At 45.0% G+C, this 21,320-nt stretch overlaps 1 protein-coding gene across 1 annotated transcript in view; it reads right to left on the reverse strand.

Moving 5' to 3' along the window:
* Window positions 1-21,320, reverse strand: part of LOC147700623 (NKG2-C type II integral membrane protein-like) — a 43,433-nt gene that overhangs the window by 21,151 nt on the left and 962 nt on the right. The window contains exon 2 of the mRNA XM_086929144.1: window positions 3,269-3,349. Within this exon, the coding sequence (XP_086785270.1) occupies window positions 3,269-3,349 (81 nt within the window). The remainder of the gene's footprint in view (window positions 1-3,268; window positions 3,350-21,320) is intronic.

Raw genomic sequence — 21,320 nt, forward strand, 5'->3', positions numbered from 1 at the left:
GAGGGCTCGCACCGATGTTCAGTGTGATACTTCTTGCATTGCCGAAGGGTGCTGTAGGAATGTACCACCACCCCATGGGGTCTTAATAAACTTGTCTTTTGCATTTTCCAGTTTCCATGCCAACATCTTTTTATGGTGTAGCGGGTTTTGCGGAATATGTAGGCCTGGAGAACCCAATACCACAGGTGAAGTGACTCCCACTTTATAGGGTCAGTGACAGGTGAACGACTGTCCAGACCGCTTCCAAATAATGACACCGCCGGGCCTTCCTTAGTCACTCGGCACAACGTGCTGCAAACTACAGCGGCGGACTCCTGCCTGCGATAGCTCACGCAGGCTCACTTTATAATTAAAAGTATTGCGCCGGCCCAATCATGTCGCTGTGGGCTTTTGCAATTGGCTGCAGGCCTGCCCTCACACCCCCTCACATCTCCATACCCCTCACGCACCCCTCAGCCTCACACCCCCTCACCCACCCGCTCACCCTCACACCCCCTCACTCACACCCCTCACCCTCACACCCCCTCACTCACACCCCTCACCCTCACACACACCCTCACACCCCTCACCCTCACCCCCTCCCCCTCAAACCCCCACAACCCCACTCACCCTCACACCCAATCACCCTCACACCCAATCACCCTCACAGCCCCTCACCCTCACCCTCACACCCCCTCACCCTCACACCCTCACACCCCCTCACCCTCACACGCCCTCACCCTCACACGCCCACCCCCTCACCCCCTCTCACCCCCTGCCCCTCACACACTCACCCCCTCACTCTCATACCCCCTCACACACCCACACCCTCACACACCCCTCACCCTCACACCTCAACCCTCTCACCCTCACCCCCTCACCCTCACCCTCACCCCCTCACCCCCTCACCCCCTCACCCTCACCCTCACCCCCTCACCCCCTCACCCCCTCACCCCCTCAAATCCCCTCCCTCTCATACCCCCTTCACCCTCACACCCCTTCACCCTCACACCCCCACACACACCCTCACCCTCACACCCACTCAACATAGCATATTATAACAAAACCTGACAAAGCATAGCATAGCAAAACATAGCATAGCATAACCAAACACAGCATAGCATAATAACAAATCAAAGCATAGGCTAGCAAAACATAGCATAGCATCACAAAACAAAACATAGGATAGCAAAACAAAACATAGCATAGCATACAGCATCACTCAGCACCACCACAGCATCACCAAGGGGCACCACAACATCACTATGCGCTACCACAGCATCACTGAACGCCACAGCATCACTCGTTCGCCATCACAACATCACTCAGTGCCACCACAGCATCAATCTGTGCAACCATTCAACAACTGGTTCAAATATGTTCTCTCAATGTTTCAAGCTTTATTACAAATGTAACAAAAATATGTTAATATTTCACTTCTGTTCTTGGATTTTCGTCACAATAAAACATAATCTACACAAAAGTTATTTACAAAAGTTTAAGCTATTGCCATTATAAATTACAATACCTTTTAAGTATTCATTATTTAAAAAAAATAAAAGCCATTGTTATTTGTAATATCAATACATGTAAGTCCCGTAAATACAACACATATTGCATTACAAATGCTATAGGTGTCAGATTTGCTAAAGTTATAACTATTGGCATTGTAAATGAGAAAGCTATTAATTTCGCTATTTCAAAAAGAAAACATAAATAAGACGTTTGTCGTTTACAATACCAATAGCTCAAACTTTCCTAATGCGAGACCTATTGCATTGCAAATGCTTGTTCAATACAGATGCTGTTTTGTTCAAAATAGTATTTGGTCTCTTTATTGCGTTCTGTATTAACGCAACATTTTGACATCCAGGTTTCAGTTTAATTGGCCATTGGGCTTGTTTATTATTAAGTATTCTTACCTTGTCCACAAGAACCCCTGTCTTTCTATATATACTGTATGCCCTGTTACCTGCGAGTAGGGTCGCCTTTGTTTCTTTGACAACGTTTTTTTCCCCCAAAGGTATCATTTTTAATGCATTCACACGAATAAACGCTGGCAAAAAGTTGCTTAAAATGTGTATCATTTTTATTTCATTTTTTTAATTTATTCTTAATAGAGTGGTTTACACTGCTGATGATCTTTCACTTACAGAGCTGCAGGGTTCTGTCCCAGTCCTAAGCAAACAGTGCTTATCGAGACTAGGGTCGGGCATAATTGGCGTAACTCAGTGTAGCGTAATCATGCGGAATTACCTAAAAATTCAGCAAGATTATTTCATTTAGCGCTATTGTCTTACCAGAAAAATACACCCTTGCACCCAAAATGGACACAAGGATTCATGTCGTGCTAATAAATAGTGCTAAATGCAACAGAACATGAATACCGAGTGTAAGCAACAGCTCACGCTCGCTAAATGTACTTAGGTAGGATTTTCCCCTCAATTTATTCCCAGCGTTTAGTGCTAGATTCTTAGTCCAAAATGCACCCTTTCGTCCAAAATAGACACGCCCATGCATTCGGTGTGTAATCATGTTATGATTGGTAGGTCTGCATCTTAGAGTAACACGGAATTACCCAAATAGGGGTGGGACGTGTTTTGATGGTGGCACAATCTGTACTTCAGAGAATTGGCCAAGTTTCTTCAGATTTTCAACTGTTCAAGTGTAAAATATTTACATCCCAAAAATAATTATGTGAAATGACTGGAGAGGACTTTCTAGCTACAGCAAGATCAGACTACTGCAAAAATAATGTTCTACTACATGCCGTATTTGAGCTGAAACTATCTAGTACTATAAATTTTGTGAAATTTACCTAGATTGCAAAGTTTTTTGTGCTTTTTTTTATAAAACACTCCTGAAGTTAGATCTTACCAACCCTTTAGACAGAAGAACAAAAAAAATACACACATAGTTTGAGGAGACAAAGGTAAACAAGCAAAGAGCGAAAGGAGTTAAGTGGAAGAGTGATCCGATTTACTATACAACATGTATTGTCAAAACACACTGTCTAATGCAAATTTATATATTACAAACAAAAGATAATGTGAGTGGCCTATTGTCTTTATAGGTAGAGCATTGGGAGAAGCAGAAATTAAAAAAGCAGATGTAGAAGGGATGGAGACAGTGGTTACAGCAGTGAAGAATGAGTGAAGGATTAGCTGTTGTTGTAGACCCCACATCTACAGCTTATCAATTCATTAGAATCAAGTCCAACAAAATATCATCAGCAGCGCTTTTTGACGTACCATTGATTATTAATATTCAGTTTACATAAAATACTCACCATAAACGTTTAATGGAGTCACCAGAAGAAATAATAGTAGCAGCCCGACCACCGCTGTGGTCTTTTTGTTGGATTTTAAGCCTAAGAGAGAAGAGACAGGAGCATCATCTTTCATTCTATCTACACAACAATCATTGCTCATGGAAGGAGTAATTCGACCTCACTTCATCACTCCAGGCAGACCTCTTGCTCCCAGGAGTGTCAGTTCACACCTAGAACATCTCTAGTTCCTCACATGGCAGCTCAACAAGTCCTTCTTGAAGATACCCGACCACTTTGGGCAATGAGTTACCTGGGCCGACATCCTAATTAGCCGCCCCTTAGTTGGAAGTGAAATTGTAGAAAGTTACATGTCCCACTTAGAAAAGGGAAAGGCCCCACTCCGCTGTGCCACCTCTTTACCAGTGTGGCGCTGAAGTTGAGTGTTGGTCCAAATAGTGTCAGGATTATGCGTGAACCACCGGGACACCCTCTGAGTAGCACCGATGGAAGACTTATCCCAGAGGATGCTGCCAATGTGGCAGCAGACAAGAGTGTATGTGAGTGAGAGTGTGTGTGAGTGTGAGTGTGAGTGTGAGTGTGAGTGTGAGAGTGTGTGTGAGTGTGAGAGTGTGTGTGAGTGTGACTGTGTGTGTGTGTGTGTGAGTGAGAGGGTATGTGAGTGTGAGTGTGAGAGTATGTGTGTGAAGGGCAATGTGTCCCTTTCAATGTTTGTGTGTACATGGTCTGAAATTATGAAGTGTGTAAGAATTCCTAAGCTCCTCTGTAGGTTCTGCTCTCAGGCAAAGGACAGTGTAGGCAAGTGGGACTAGACTGCTAAATATAACCCTTCTTTAAAGGAAAGCCTCCCTCATTCGGCATTTCGAATTGATTTTAAATAAATCTATTTTCACAAGGAGTGACTCTAATCTCTCTAAATGTTTAGGAGTGTGGGGGAATGGGACAAGTTACTGAACTGTAATGTTATTTTGTTCTTAAACGTAAAAAAATAAAAGATGTTCAATTGAGCAGAAAAGAAGCCAGAGTCCGGCCAGCCGGGTTCTGTGTGTTGCTTTGTATTTTCCCTACAAGGGGGTGAAAGCGTCATTAAAGAAAGATGTTTGGAAATATACCCCTGTTGAGTAATACGATACAATCAGAGAATAATGGTTATCAACTGTATGCACAGGAAGGCCTACGTTTTGTCACAAAAAAATAATAGGTTATGGTAAATTTGTATGGCTAACTCAGACACACGACCAATGTAAATGCACGCGTTTTCAACTGCTGACTGATATAATTGTATGCCGCAGAACTAGCAAGGGTTTGTGTTAAAGGAGGTGTAGAGCTAGCCACACTGCTATCTTCACTAGCTTGTACGTACAGACACTGCACAACATGAATCCCCTGTTTAGGTATTTTTCTTCCAGAGCAGGAAGCATTATGCAGTTTGCAGACTGCTATGGAAGGATGACCTTGTATTGAAGAAAGAAAGTCCAACAAAATATGAAATAGATGTGTAAGGAATTCTCCAGATATATAAATATGTATATTTGTACGTTTTCTTTTTGGAGAGAGGATGCTTTAAGAGTTTGGTACAACATGTTCTGTGTCACAAGATCTCTTACACTCTGAGGGTTGCAGTAGGAGGTGTCCTCTGGGATTGAAGTGTAATTTGTAGGAGGTTTACTAAATCTCTTGAAAGGCAGAAATGTAGGCACAATATATTAAGTCATGTGATTCTATTCACAAAAGCCTCGGAGGATCACATGTCTACTTGAACAATGCCAACATTTCTAACTAAGAGTCATATTATTTTAGGCCTAAGTGTACTTGAATACAGCGTTTTGGTTGCAGCACACAACACCTTCTGAAAGGGTGTAAGACCAAAAAACAGAGAGGCGATTAATCCAGTAGGCGTTACCATTTAATGCCAGTGGGCCACTTTTGTTTTTTTGGGATTTTCTTCTTTCTCCCACACTCTGCTGACAAACGTGCTGACTTTCTGCTGTTTATCCAACCACCTGATAAACTGTGAACCTTTTGTGCCAACTCCTGGCAATGAGCTAATAGTTCATGTTTTATTATTTTTGATGTCCCACCCACCAGGTGATGAATAACGAAGGCAGAATCTTTGCTATTCAGTCATCTACCAGCTAAATTATACAGATGTTTTTATGATTCCTTTGGCTGCTAGCCATGTAATGATGCCACTGCAATTTGCTTGGTCATAAACATATAGCGGAGGAGAACTGATGCTCACATGATCATCATCTATACTGCCGGGGAGGCTGGGTAAATAGTGGAGTCTTATTACCTCAACTCACACAAACTCGGATGTGTTGACCTATCTGAGTATTTGGAACGATGGTGGTGGTTCAGCTGCGATGTATATTTGGAACTACCTCATACAGTTGAGTAACTAACTGTTGCTTAGCTAGAAATGAACAGATGTTAGGAGAAGAAAACGCAACACACTTAACTGTGGTTACTTTTTGCTTTCAACAGTACCCAAGATCACTTTTGTCAAGCTGGTCATGGCGGGTGAAAGTCTTCCATTTATGCCCACTGGTAATAGTAGTAATCTTTTAATTTATTATGATTTTTTCCCTGCAATGTTTTGTTTCTGCACCCAGGCTTAGAAAAAACATGTGTCTCAGGACTCACCGAGGAACAGATTGAGTTATTGTTGGTTTTTCTGTGACATGGACTTCATTGGATATTGATGGGAGGGGAGTGTCAATTAGGACCTGCGTCTGTTCTGCACAAGATGGCGGCTCTCCATCAGCAGTGTGGCTTTGTTCATGCCGCATCCATGCTCTGTCTCGCTGGTGCCTGTTCTTTGTAGTGGGTGATTGGCAGCTGCCAGTGCATCCCCTTGGTGAGAGAAGGATCTCTCTCCTATAGTGAAAGCCACTCATCTTCCTCTTCTTGTGTTTCTGCTGTTCCGTCAGGCAACGGAAACCGATGTGTAGCTCTGTCTTGAATTGGAAACAACAAAGCCACCTTGACCAGGCCAAACTTGATGGTCTAACATAATGTGATCTCCTTGATTTTTTTCTTCTCAAATAAGCTATCAGTTTGACACCTTGGAATTCCAGTCGTCCACTTGGAATGCCATAGCCTTGTGGCTCTGGGACACCAGTGGTAGCCGGCGGCCACTCAGACTACTGTGCAGTACCCCCAAGAACGGGACTATCATGTGTTCAGATTGTTTTTATTTTTGCTGGCCTCATATATTATTGAAAAGCGTTTGGTTTTTCCTTCACACTGTTGCCTGCATACGTTTTTTCTTGTTTACTCTTCGAATCGGGGTATCAAATAAGGAAGCTTATCGGATCCAGGGGGGTGGGAATATTGGTAAAGGCGAGTCTCCCATTAGTAATAGATAAGATTTAGTATGACCCCCTGGGACAATCAGTGGACCTCACGGGGAAATGGAAGGGGCATACACTTAACATTGTGTCAAGCTACATCCCTCAGGCGCTGCGGTCAGATGCCTACGCGGCACAGGAGCGCCATTGGTCGATCTCCCGGCCGGGCTGCTGGTGCTGGGTGGAGACATGAACTCCGCGTTGGACCCAGAGGTGGATAGAGCAACATCCGCCGCTGAAGAGAGGGGGGGAGAGGGTGTTGAACCACTTCAAGCATTTACAAAAGCGCTGGGGCTGACGGACCTTTGGAGGATGCATAACCCTGAGATGCCCAAGTATACCTTCTACTCTGCAGCACACTATAGTTACTCCCGTCTTGACCATATATTAATGCACAGGGGGAACAAACAGTGGTTCACTGGTGCCAGAATTGGCCCCCGGGGTATATCGGATCATTCCCCCGTAGAAGTAGTAGTGAGAGGTCCTACTCTGAAATTCACTTTACCGCCCAGACTGAACGTATGATTCTTCAAAAATATAGACAATGCGCATAAGATTAGGGAGCGTGCCCAATTTAACTTCCAGGAAAAGGAAGGGACAGTGTGGGAAGTGTTCAAGCCAGTGATGAGGGGATATGTACAAGTGTGTATTGGGGCCAGCAATAAAGAAAAGAAACTCCAGTGAGATGCATTAGAAATGGAGGTGACCAAGATGGAAGCAAATAATCTAGAGGGGGCGGCAGGATCAAGAGCAGGCACAAAGTCTAGATCTCAAATGGCAAGAATATAAGGATCTAGCAAATAATGCAGCAAGGGCGGCAGCTCTAGTCACGCAATGCTGAGTGTATGACCTCGGAGATAAGGCAAACAAAATGATTGCCTGGCTCGAAAAGAGGGATAGAGATAGGAGCTGGGTGGCCGACAAGCGTGACGAGAACAGACAGACTTACAACACCGGGGAGGAAGTGGCATGAGTATTCCCAGGTTATGATGAAAAAAATATATGCATCCCAACCTGAAAGGACAGCAGAAGATTGCAGCAAATGGTTGGCCGAGATTCGGCTACCGGAATTGTCGGCTGAAGACGCAGAACAAGTAGACAAGGACATTACCACAGAGGAAATAATCGGGGCGAAACTAGATCTGCAGGCAGGGAAGGCGCCTGGGCCAAAGGGGCTACCGGTGGAGCTTTTTGAGTGTACAACGAGTGCAGTGGCCCCGTATCTCTGGGAGATGTTTAAGGAAATGAGAACACAGGGATGGCTACCGGGACCAGCGGCTGGCAACAATTGTTGTGATTCCAAAGCCTGGCAAGGCGGTCGGTAACTGTGGCTCGCACCAGCCAATATCTCTGCTAAATATAGAAGTTAAGATACTAGCTAAGGGATTAGTGAAGAGGCTACTGGTACCAATCACAACCATGATCCATCCAGACTAGTCTGGTTTTATGCCTCACAGGAGCACCAGGCTCAATCTAAGACGTTTATATTGCATCTAGGGAAAACGGACCCGGAGGAAGAAGCGGCACTACTATCTCTTGATGGCCTTGATGCCCAAATTGGATAGCATAGGATGGAACTATCTATTTGAAGTTCTGAAGCGATTCGGGGATGGCCCCCTTTTCAGATCTTGGGTTAAGTTGTTATACAGGGTCCCCTTGGCCAGGGTTAGAATGAACGGATTGGTGTCTCGTTCTTTTGCCCTCTACAAGGGTGCCATCTATCCCGATATTATCCGCACTAGCACTGGAGCAGTTGGCAGCCTGGGTGAGAGGGGATCCTGTGTCGTTCGGTACATATGGGGGGGCAATGGGAAGCAAAAATCTCGCTCTTCGTCGATGTCCTCCTGTACGCGATGCGGCCAAGACTCACTGAGAGCCGGCTCCTACAGATCTTTAAGTTATTCGGTAGTTACTCAGGATACCAAATTAATTGGGACAAATCCCCGTTGTGTATGCTGTCAGATGTTCCCCCACCACTATTTGGGACAGGAACCCAACTGCAGATTAAGGATAACTTGAAATATTTGGGCATACAAATTACAAAGACAGATACTGACTTTCTCGCAACGATCCCACAACCGCAACTAGACAGGTTAAGATGTGATGTGGCCCACTGGAGGACCCTGCCGATCTCCCTCATGGGTAGAGCATTTCTTTTTTTAAATGATGTCCCTTTCCCGGCTATTGTATATTCTACAGAATACGCCATGTCCAGTCCCAGATAAATTCTTCAAGGAACGTTAATATGGAATGGCGGGGGGGCAAGGATTGCACTAGTTAAGCTACATAGAGGCGTATATGATGGTGGTCTGGCCATACCAGACGCTCGAAAATATCACTGCGGCTCACAGTTGATGGTCATTAATGACCGGGTGTTCCTGGACAGAAACAACCCAGCATATCGAGTGGACCATTGGGCGATGGGTGCAAGAGGGTATATGAGGGCATTATACTCAAACATTGTAAACAAACATATGTCACCACACACTCATACAGTGATCAGTGTGTGGGCAAAAGTCACTAGATATCTTGGGTGGGATAATAAGTTGACGGAGCAGACTCCCCCGTGGGATTAGTGACCTGCTCAAAGAAGTAGATAGGTTGCAGGAATTGGGTAAGTGGAAAATGGTTAATATTATGCGTTTGGGAGATGCATGGCGGGGCCAGCCCCTGCTCCCGTTCGCTACACTTCAAAAGGAGTTTCAATTAGCAGAATCAGAGCAGTATAGAAACCTACATTTAGGGCATGCGATACACAGACATATCAAGGAAGGGGTACATCTCCCTGAATACGGCCCACTGGAAGATAGACTATTGCTGGACCCGATACCCGATAAGGCACAGTCATAAACATACATGAAAATCATTAACAATTCACCTGACCCCCCCTTGTGAAGTTAAAAGAGGCATAGGAAACAGATGTGGGCCTGCTTGAAGATGACGACTGGGTGGAGGTGGTGCAAAGCCCCAGGGATATGGCAATCAGGGCGAGATTTTGACTGTTCTACTCCACCAGCACACTAATGTACAGACTGGGACACATCCCCACAGACGAATGCCAGAGAGAGAGGCTGTAAACTGAAGAGCACCTTCTTCCATATATTGTGGGACTGCCCAATTATACAACAATGTTGGGGGAAGGTGACGCGAGTAATGTCAGAGGTCCTCGGACCTGTAATACCTCTGGAGGAACTGTGGCATGTTCTATGTGTATCCGGGGAACAAACATGGCCCAAATATCAATTAATCTGGCTCCTAGTGGCTGCAATGGTGGCCAAGGGAAATATTGCAGGGGCTTAGGGTGCTAGGCACCCACCGACAGTCGCACGCTGGAAAACAGACATGGTCTGGTGCTGCGCTGCAGAGAAAATGATATATGAGAGCCGTGGTTGCCCAAAGAAATGTAAAAAGATATGGAAGCAGTGGGAAATGTACAGGGGTCTCTGAAGGAAGCCAAGAGGATATGGCAGGAGGGGGTGGGAGATCTCGATTGCTGCGGGACAGTGCGCCTGGAGTCCAGTCCAATTGGAAGAGATAATATGTCCTGGAATGTGTAATGTACTGCATGATGTGTACTGTCAAGATTGTTCTGTGGGAATGTTGTCTGCTAACACTGCTGATGCTTCAACAAAAAGAATTTAAATAAAATACGGAAGCATATGACGTACATCCTCAAATTTATTAGCCTACGAGATAACTTACGCAAATATCGATTTTTGTGACTCATTCAAGAACTAGTGGCTCTTGTTTTCAACCCTCGTTATCCCTGGCCAGGGGATTGCCCATGTGCTAAACTCAGACATATTCTGGGCTGAGAGGTTGATATGATATTTGAACTTTCCCAGAATGGAGATTCCAAATGTTTACAATGGTGTTGGGAATGCGAGGTGCCTCTCCAGTTAATTAATATAGAAAAGTCCCATCTACACATCTCAAAGACACTGCTTCTCTCATCTTGGGGGAACTCTAATGAGACCTTAGCAAAGAGAAACTTGAAGGGGGATGGAATGTTTATAGGCAATTATTCAATTGCATAAAGGAGACACGCAATCAGGTAGGCGAGATTGCTTCCTATGTTATTCTAAAGAACAGGTTTACTCTATCCAAGTTCCCAGGATTATTGGGTAGCTCCATCATTTTACACTATTCTGAGCCCAGGCAGGGACCATTCATATGTAAATCAAGCTAGGGTGTGTTCTAGGAATGCTGTGGCGCGGGCATGGGCTACTTACAGAACCTGAGACCACATCAGCACCCATCTTTCAAACGCTGCAATCCTATTAACAAGCAGGGCTCCAGAAGGACGGAGCATGGAGACAGGCCTCTTTTAAGGCCAGGTCCTGGTCTATGGAATTATCCCAACCCTAGAATGAGGGCAAAACCCAGCCTCCTACATCACAGGAAACTCTTGAAAAGAGAACTATTCAGGTTGCAATTTGCCTAAAGATCAATTATCCAAATAGGCTGTGAGCGAAGAACACTACACAGGCACTCCATCCTCGCATGGATACCCACCTAGTGGTTATGCCTGTCAAACTAACTGTAAGGAGATAGCGAAGCACCAGCTGCAAGTAGTAATAAGCGGACAAATACGGCAATATGTGCCGTTTATTACCAAGTGGTGCCTGACCTAGGGATGCTGAGCCCAAGAGGTCATTAATGCCACAGATCTTTGAAGTGTTGAGGGTGGGCGGGTTATGGTTCAGGGTGGAGTGTTTATTCCACATCACTGACCATGACTATGTCAACGAGGAGGTCTTCGCCTGATCTGGAGTGGCGGTGCTGTATCGCGTGATTTTTTTCACTTCTTTTTCTTTCAGTTAAGCCGGACTTCTCTGTGCCACAGATACCCAGGACTGAACTAAGGTTTGATCCAAAAAAAAAAACAAAAAAAACACTAACCTGATCAGACTAGAAAATTAAACATACATTGACAAACGAAAGAAGTATGGTTTAAATTATCTATGAAATTCCAAACAATAAGATTTACCAAATTTGCAGGGCGAGTTGAATTTATATTCTAGCATCATCCTACAATGAGGAGCTGGGAAGCTGCCGAATGCGCTAAAACCAGTAGCCCCACAGCTAAATATGTTTTTGATAGATTTCAAAGCAATTCATTTGTGTTGCGTCAAAGTAAACAAAAGAGCTTTGCAGTGGAAAAAACATTGCTTTTTTGGTCTTGCCTACCCAATAGCTTTTAGCTATTTGTGGGTGAAAGCAGTTTGTGGACCCTACCAAAAACTTGGAGAGCTAACGACTCACCCATTGGCTATCATTGGTTGGCTTTATTGTCACTCTTCGTTGCTAGGTTTTTATTTCATAATGTGCCTTTCCCTTCTTATGTTTGTCCCTCCCCAGGAGAACTTCAGATTTAAAATCCTTCTAATTGGCTGAAGTGTACCCTTCCTCTGCTCACATTTAAGTAGCTACTGTTTTTACTACTTCTTTCTGCACTCCATGAGAGTGCACATTTTCTAGCTTCCTCCCATTAGTGCCGTCTACCCACCAAATATACACCCGCTACCCTCTGTATTACTTCCCATTTCCTCCAAATCTTCTCCCCCTCTTGTCCGGCTTGTTGGGAGTGTGCGGCGGTTCTGATTTGCTGCCAAGCCCACCTGGTTTTATGAAATACGTTGGGCTACTAAAAATGATATATTTGTTTTATTTACTGCTCCGAGTTGCATCCGTCATCTTGAATCAACAAATAAAAAATAATTAAAATGGCCACTGAACCATTTACTAAGTGCACTCATGTGTGGTGACGTATGCTTGCACGTCATCAAGCATGCCTACTGAATAACACCTTCTTGTGATGCATATGTGCACCTAACCTTATTTCATATTTTCTTTCTTTCCTTATGCATCACTTCATAAACATAGCCAATAGGTCTCAAAGGTGAGAGCCATATGCTTTACCAATGCTACTTTTTAACTCCTTGGGCGAAGTGTGTGTGTGTTTTTTGCTCTCTTCAATTTGTAATGTTTCCCCAAGCTTGTAAGCTGCTTCCCCGCCCCTTCTATTTTTTTTTAAGTCGAGCATTCGAGACCTGTTATAACTTCTCTTGAGGGCTTAAAACCATCCCATTCTTTCCATTTGTTTGTTTTAGTGCAGAGTTCTTCAAACTGTGGGGCGCACCCCCCTGGGGGGGAGCAACACCATCCCCGGGGGGGGGCGCGCAATCCACTCTAATTTTACTATTGTTCCCTGCATATTAGAGAACTCTGGTATGGCTGGAGGGAGGGGAAATCGACAGGGCACAAAGTGCCCATGCTTTGTTATGTTAACCTCCCAGGAGGGGGTTAATTCATATAGCTGAAATGCTTCAGCTGCAGTGAGTCTCCTCGCCTCTCACTGAATTAACCCCCTCCTGCGTAGCTGCCAAGGTTTCAGATTGCCATGTGTGACATTTTCGTAATTTCAGGGTAATTATTAGTTGCAATTAGTTGCAGTTCAATGACGTCACTCTATTATGATGACACTGCCTTCCTACCCTGGCAACGGCGAGAGCGCAGCGATACAGAGAACAGACGGCAACCAGGATAAACTGAATATCGGAAAAAGGGCTTTGTCCTTCCTTGTAGAACTGAAAGTAAGGAACCTCTCAGTCCTCCGATGCTTTGTAAAGAGAAGAAGGCGTGAGCGTAACCACAAGCACAGATTTCTATTCAGTAAAATAATAAGAAGCCTCTAAAATATTGTTCGTATTATTTCACTGTTTTCTGGCTTTGTGAAATATCAGACAACACGTTTTGTGTTATACTACGAGAATTCCAAAAATAATTCTCTATAGTAATTAAAATTGCATTTTTTTCCTTACAAACTCACATTGTGCACTTCAGTTCTTTACCAACGACTCGAGTCATTAACAATTTCAATATGGCCACTTAACATGCGCGTCTCGTTTACTTTTGGTTAAAAGGGGCACCTTCCTGCACAAAAACACTCTCCCCATGACGCAGGCATGGTGCAAGAATGCCTACGCCAGCACATGGCTGCAGGTTGTGCACCAGCGCAGGGGGAAGCACAGATATGCGTCATATTCTTATAAATATGTTGCATCCCTGTGCTTCGGAAGTACCACAGCCAAAGGGCTTGCGGTGCCACGCTGCGGCACTTCCTTGTAGATCTGCCCCTGGATATGGAGCACAACCTGAGGAAGGCAGTAGCAAAAATCCATCCACAGATTGACCGTCTGTGGCGAAAAAACAGGCACACCCGTCACATTCATGTTGGTGGTGTTATCAATCAATGTCATGTGTAAAACAAAGCATCCTAGTAAAAGCAATTTGTGCACATTTTAACTAGGAAAATTGGTGTTTGAGCCGTGTAATAACCTGTCATTTTTAGTACACCCACTCACAAACCTGCACTTTACCAAACGCTCTTATTGTGTTGAACATTATTTGCTGGTTATGGCCCGGGATATGCCGCGGCGGTCAATTATGTAGTGTACTAGATTCCAGAAACTTCTGCCAGGTGGTGGGGGCCCAACAGCTAAAAAAAATTGAGCTGGGGGGCTCAACCTGCAAAAGTTTGAAGACCTCTGTTTTAGTGTCTTTTAAAAATCCTTGATCGCTAGTGGTCAGTTCTGTCTCTGTGTCCCTCCTTACTCGCTTTCATTCCTCCCAGGCAGGCAGCAGGGACCAAGTACTGTACCATTACGCTTTGGTTGTATACATGTCCTTTGGGGGACTATTGTGTTCTGGTTTCCTGCTCAGCGCTATAGCTGCTTGCATTTTGTTATCTTTTCAGTGCTCTGACTTTCTGTAAACAGGCATGGGAAGTCAGCACAGCTGCTCCCTCTGCCTATCGATGTTGTGTGCAATTGAAAACAGGCCTTTTATTTAAAGCAATCTATCAGGTCTGATGCCTTGTGTTTCTGTATTTAACCCAACAAACGTTGCCTTCTTCAGAGGCCCACCATCTGGAAGTAGTTGTCTGTGAACAGCCGAGCAGGAATGTTACTGTCATCCCATGCCTTGTGTGCTTGGAGTGCACACGATAACATGCCCCGGCTGCAGCAGGGAACAGCTCCCTTCTGAAAAACCAGAAAAAACCACTGAAAAATCACGAGCACTGAGGAATTTTTCCTTCACTATTCTGCGCCCTGTAACAATACGGCTCGGAGCTCCGCCCCACTGCTGAAGCAGTGGTGACGTAGGCCGAGCCCTAAAAAGTCATCTCTTCCCTTGGACAGATCAGCCTGCGAAGGGGCTCTTAACAAGGCACGGTTTGCCGCCAACTTTGGGCGACACTAAATTAATTCATACCTTTAGGGTTGTGCACTCAGTATTGCTACGAAAGCCCTGGAAACCCAGCAATTGACTTGTATCTTTCAAAACCTGGTGTAAACTCATTCCTTATTAAATTTAAAGCTAAGCAAGAGTGTCTACTAAGTGACCAGACAACCTGTTGTGCACACATGGTTACTAAATACTCCTTAGTGTGCTATGGTTAAATGCAAGCAAGCAAGTGGTCTGCAGAAGAGATAAGATATTGTGACTGATTTAAAAGTGGTGGTTTCAGGAAGAGGCTTTAATGTCGCGTAAAACTGCATTTATTTTGCAGTATATCCTTTTATCCATAGGCTCAGTAATTTTACAAATTAATTGCATTCATTTTGTTTTCAAACCTCACATCTCAAGATCGGCCTCTGCAAGTTTAGGTCGGACAAAATGTTATCTCACATACGTTTCAGAAGTTTGACAGAAGGCGAACGTGCACGTACCTTCTCCTTTTTTTCAGAAAGAAACTAGCACGATTAATTGCCAAAAACATTGTCTAGTATTTTTTTTGCAACTTCCATGCTACTGAGGCATCTGTTTATACACAAAACAGTGGGTCCCTTGCATAAATGATTCAGCGCTGCTGCTCCAGATTGTATGGCTCTGCATCCTAAGCTTCCTGTCTCTACTTCGCACTATCATCCTTTCAGGAAATCTCTAGAGACCTGGCCCATAGCAAATGGTGGAGTGACATGGGGGGGGGGGGGGGGGGGGGGCATCCGTGTGTGAGCTGCGATTGTCTCCAGTCCGGTTCACTCCCGCTTCGGTGAACTTACGGATGCAGTTTATTGACCCCCACGCCTATCTGTCCCACTCTGGAGCCGGTTGACAGTATTGGTAAAAGGTATCCTCATTTACAATGCTAAAAGCTCTAACTCTCGTTTTTTTATTGAAACGTAGTCCAGTAAATATTTGAGGGTTTTTATGTATTTATTTATTTTTTACGTGCCTGTTAGGCATGGAAGCTGAAGTTTGTGAGCTTAGGGAAAGGGGTTAGTAAGTAGGGGTGCTGAGAGAAAAGGCCCCGAAGAAGCACTTCTAGTTCTTAAAGCAGCTTTGTGTTGAAATTAATTTTGAAAGTAAAAGCGTGGTCTCCTGTGAAGGCTTTAGCATGACCAATCCTGTTGTTTTGTGCATATTTTAATATACCAAGCTAAAGGATGCTAACTGCATGAGCAGTCATGCTTTCTGCGGGTAGTGTTATATCTCAAACACGAAGCCAGAAAATAAATCATAGATAACATTTATAGTTCAAGCTGTATAGTGTTAAACAGGCTTTCGATTAGGACCAGTAATGTATTTTACTTGCAGCACATACGTTACAGATGGCCGTGTTTTTGACACGTATGATCTAAGACCAGATCCATTACAGCTTTGTATATGCTGCTCATGTTTTCTTTGGTTTGTTTTTTATCTGACATTGGCAATTACATTGTTTTTGTGGTAGCTATCATCTTGAAAACAGCAAATTGGTTTAAATTAGAGATGGTTGGTCACTGAAATGAGACACTACTGTCTCTTAAACATGCTACTTTACTGAAATCCAACTTTATCTTAATGTTACATTTCCACAACCCTTAGTGCAAGCGAAGAATTCGGAAAACGTGTCTCCATTACACAGGGAAACTCAGTAATTGATTGCCGCATATCTGAAGATAACTTATGTCTGCGGATCTAATATACATTTTTAGGCTTCTGGTCGGGTTCCAAGGTCATCTTTGCCTTAGAAAAGTGCAGGATTGGCTCAGAACATGCAGTCCACTTTGATAGTTTGCTGCACTTACTTTGTTGCAGGTGTTGTCTGTAGATGCATGGTATGTGCTTGGTGCATCAGTCTGGACAGGTCATCCCTATGTTCAGCAAGAATGGCACCCCAGCCCGTTTAGAAGGTTCTCCAGCAGAAGCCTCATTATTAAAGGGGCCTAGCTTCACATAGGGTGTCTACTTTGTCGACAACTGTGGGAGAGCAGCAAGGTACAATGGATTTATAAAAAGGTTGTCCAAGGCCTTTGGTGCAAAGGTTGTCATTCTTAGTCCTCTAGCCAGTGTTGCAGCTGATTCTCTGGTCCTGTTGGTAATTCCCACATTTTAAGTCCTCTAAACAGCGCTGCTACCTGCTTCTCTGGTCTCATCGGTAATTAACATTCTCTGTCCTCTAGGCAGTGCTGCAGCGGCTTCTCTGGTCCTGTTGGTAATTACCACATTTTAAGTCCTCTAAATCCTCTAGGCAGTGCTGATAGCTGCTTCTCTGGTTGCGCCGGTAATTCCTCATTCTATGTCCTCTAGGCAGTGCGGATAGCTGCTTCTCTGGTCCTGAAAGTAATTCCTCGTTCTAAGTTCTCTAAACAGCACTGCTACTGGCTTCTCTGATACCATCGGTAATACCACATTCTAAATCCTCTAGACAGTGTTGAAGCTGCTTCTCTGGTTCCAGTGGAAATTCCTCATGCTAAGTCCTCTGGGCAGAACTGCTAGCTGCTCTTCTGGTCCCATTGGCAATTCCTCATTCTGAGTCCTCTAGACAGTGCTGCTTCTCTGGTCCCAGTGGTAAATCCTCATTCTAAGTCCTCTAGACAGTGATGCTAGCTGCTGCTCTGTTCCTGTCCATAATTCCTCATTCTAAGTCCTCTAGACAGTGCTGCCAGCAGCTTCTCTGGTCTCATCAGTAATTAACATTCTATGCCCTCTAGGCAGTGCTGATAGCTGCTTCTCTGGTCCTGAAAGTAATTCCTCGTTCAAAGTTCTCTAAACAGCACTGCTACTGGCTTCTCTGATACCATCGGTAATACCACATTCTAAATCCTCTAGACAGTGTTGAAGCTGCTTCTCTGGTTCCAGTGGAAATTCCTCATGCTAAGTCCTCTGGGCAGAACTGCTAGCTGCTCTTCTGGTCCCATTGGCAATTCCTCATTCTGAGTCCTCTAGACAGTGCTGCTTCTCTGGTCCCAGTGGTAAATCCTCATTCTAAGTCCTCTAGACAGTGATGCTAGCTGCTGCTCTGTTCCTGTCCGTAATTCCTCATTCTAAGTCCTCTAGACAGTGCTGCCAGCAGCTTCTCTGGTCTCATCAGTAATTAACATTCTATGCCCTCTAGGCAGTGCTGATAGCTGCTTCTCTGGTCCTGAAAGTAATTCCTCGTTCAAAGTTCTCTAAACAGCACTGCTACTGGCTTCTCTGATACCATCAGTAATACCACATTTTAAATCCTGGTAATTCCTCATGCTAAGTCATCTGGGCAGAGCTGCTAGCTGCTCTTCTGGTCCCATTGGCAATTCCTCATTCTGAGTCATCTAGACAGTGCTGCTTCTCTGGTCCCAGTGGTAAATCCTCATTCCAAGTCCTCTAGACAGTGATGCTAGCTGCTGCTCTGTTCCTGTCCGTAATTCCTCATTCTAAATCCTCTAGACAGTGCTGCCAGCAGCTTCTCTGGTCTCATCAGTAATTAACATTCTATGCCCTCTAGGCAGTGCTGATAGCTGCTTCTCTGGTCCTGAAAGTAATTCCTCGTTCAAAGTTCTCTAAACAGCACTGCTACTGGCTTCTCTGATACCATCGGTAATACCACATTCTAAATCCTCTAGACAGTGTTGAAGCTGCTTCTCTGGTTCCAGTGGAAATTCCTCATGCTAAGTCCTCTGGGCAGAACTGCTAGCTGCTCTTCTGGTCCCATTGGCAATTCCTCATTCTGAGTCCTCTAGACAGTGCTGCTTCTCTGGTCCCAGTGGTAAATCCTCATTCTAAGTCCTCTAGACAGTGATGCTAGCTGCTGCTCTGTTCCTGTCCGTAATTCCTCATTCTAAGTCCTCTAGACAGTGCTGCCAGCAGCTTCTCTGGTCTCATCAGTAATTAACATTCTATGCCCTCTAGGCAGTGCTGATAGCTGCTTCTCTGGTCCTGAAAGTAATTCCTCGTTCAAAGTTCTCTAAACAGCACTGCTACTGGCTTCTCTGATACCATCAGTAATACCATATTTTAAATCCTGGTAATTCCTCATGCTAAGTCCTCTGGGCAGAGCTGCTAGCTGCTCTTCTGGTCCCATTGGTAATTCCTCATTCTAAGTCCTCAGGACAGCGCTGCTAGCTGCTTCTCTGGTCTCATTGGTGATTCTGCGTTCTAAGTCCTCTAGACAGTGCTGCTTCTCTGGTCCCAGTGGTAAATCCTCATTCTAAATCCTATAGACAGTGCTGCTAGCTGCTGATCTGGTCCTGTCCGTAATTCCTCATTCTATGTCCTCTAGACAGTGCTGCTAGCTGCTTCTCTGGTCCCAGTGGTAATTCCTCATTTCAAGTCCTCCAGATAGTGCTGCTTCTCAAGTCTCATTGGTAATTCTACCATCCAAAGTCCTCTAGACATTGCTGCTTCCCTGCTCCCGCTGGGTAACTTCCCCATTCTAAATCCTCTTGGCAGTGCTGCAGCTGTCTCTCTGGTCACAGTGGTAATTCCTCATTCTAAGTCCTCTAAACAGTGCAGCTAGTTGCTTCTCTGCTCCAGTCAGTAACTCCCCAATTCTAAGTCATCTAGGTAGTGTTGTAGCTGTGTCTCTGTTCCCATTGGTAATTCATCATTCTTAGAGGCGGCAGACCCGAGAGCAGAGGACGGCCCGGGACCAGGGTTCGATTCCCGGCGCGGCAGGTTTCTGGACCAGGGTCAGCGGACTCGATAATTCTCTCGCCTCGGTGCCCACTCTGATCAGCGATCACACTCGGCAACTCTGGGCATTAGCTTGCCTCATCTTCACTAACGGCCCCACCAGACCGCCGGGGATGCCTGGTCTCACCCTGGAGATACCCATTAAGGGACCATCTCTCAGGGAAGCCAGGAAGGGTTTCGCAGCGGTCGAAGCGCCTTGGGACCCTACGGGTAAGTAGTGCGCTATATAAATGCCTATACATTTACATACATACATACATTCCCCTAGGCAGTGCTGCAGCTGTGTCTCTGGTCCCTTCAGTAACTCCCTCATTCTAAGTCCTCTAGGCACTGCTGCACTTGTGTCTCTGTTCCCAGTGGCAATTCCTCATTCTTAGTACCCTAGGTAGTGCTGTTAGCTGCTTCTCTAGTACCATCAGTAACTCCCCCATGCTAAGTCATCTAGGCAGTGCTGCAGATTTTTCTATGTTGCCAGTGGGAATTCCCCATTCTCAGTCCTCCAGGCAGTGCTGCAACTTTTTCTATGTTGCCAGTGGGAATTCCCCATTGTCAGTCCTCCAGGCAGTGCTGCAGCTTTGTCTATGTTGCCAGTGGGAATTCCCCATTCTCAGTCCTCCAGGCAGAGCTGCAGCTATGTGTCTCTTCATACATCAACTACACTCCAAACCAAAACACAAGGGTAAATCACGTCATTTACAATGCCAATAGCCCTGACTCCCACAAATGTGAGACCTATGCATTGCAAATTCTTTGTTTTAAATGTTGCTCCTCCCTTTGTCGCTCTCCCTACCTTACCACTGGCAAGCTTTAACTTTCACCCACCCCTCGCGTTTGTTTTTAGTTACTTTCGGGGGCAGCAATTTGCTCTCTGGTCATCCCCTTATTTAAAATGTGCTTCTGCATTCATTTAATAATTATTTTTAATATACTGCACCAAGATGGGCTTCTGTGATCTTGTAGGCTCGATGACGCACGTGCTGCATATGTCATAACACATGGGTACATAAGCGTCAAAATATGTAATGGTTTTCTTGGAATAGGTTTCCTTTCATAGGAAATGACAACAATAATGGAAGTCACCTGGTGCCACATCCCTTGGCCTAGTGAGTATAATTAGAGTGCAGCAGTGCAGAGGACTCGTACATAAGCTGGGAACCTCTTCTGTGCAAGGGTTTCTAGTAGGCCTGGGCGAAGCACTTAGCTACGCTCCCGGATTTTGCGAAGTTTGCGCAACTTCGCACTACGCGAACTGCGCGTAGCACAGTGCGAACATGCGTAGTGCAGCATAGCGTAGTGCAGCGCTAATTTTTTGCTTGTTCGCGGTCCTGAACTTCATGTTCGCGACCAAGCAAAATTACATCCCGGCGAGATTCTCAACGCAGGGAGGTAAGGTTTCTCATTGTTAGTGGTTGCGCATGCTCGCGACCGCTCTCAATGAGAAACTACCAGTTCGCGTTGAGAAAGCTGCAGCTCGAGTATTAATCTACTCGAGCAGCAGAAAACTACAGCTCGCACTGTGCAAGATGCAGTTTTCAATGATTGCACAGTGCCGGATGCTTGTCCGCACTGTGCAATCATTGAAAACACTTCTTGCACAGTGCGAACACGCTACTACGCAGCTCGCGTAGTGCTACGTGAAGTTCGCGAAGTGCACTTCGCGTAGCGCTACTACGCGAACTACGCCCATCCTTAGTTTCTAGCTTACTGTGTGTGTGGTGTCTCCTTTCATCCTGTGCGTTAATTAACACGACAGTGTT

Source organism: Lissotriton vulgaris, chromosome 7 (assembly GCF_964263255.1).
Source record: "Lissotriton vulgaris chromosome 7, aLisVul1.2, whole genome shotgun sequence".
Classification (NCBI taxonomy): domain Eukaryota; kingdom Metazoa; phylum Chordata; class Amphibia; order Caudata; family Salamandridae; genus Lissotriton; species Lissotriton vulgaris.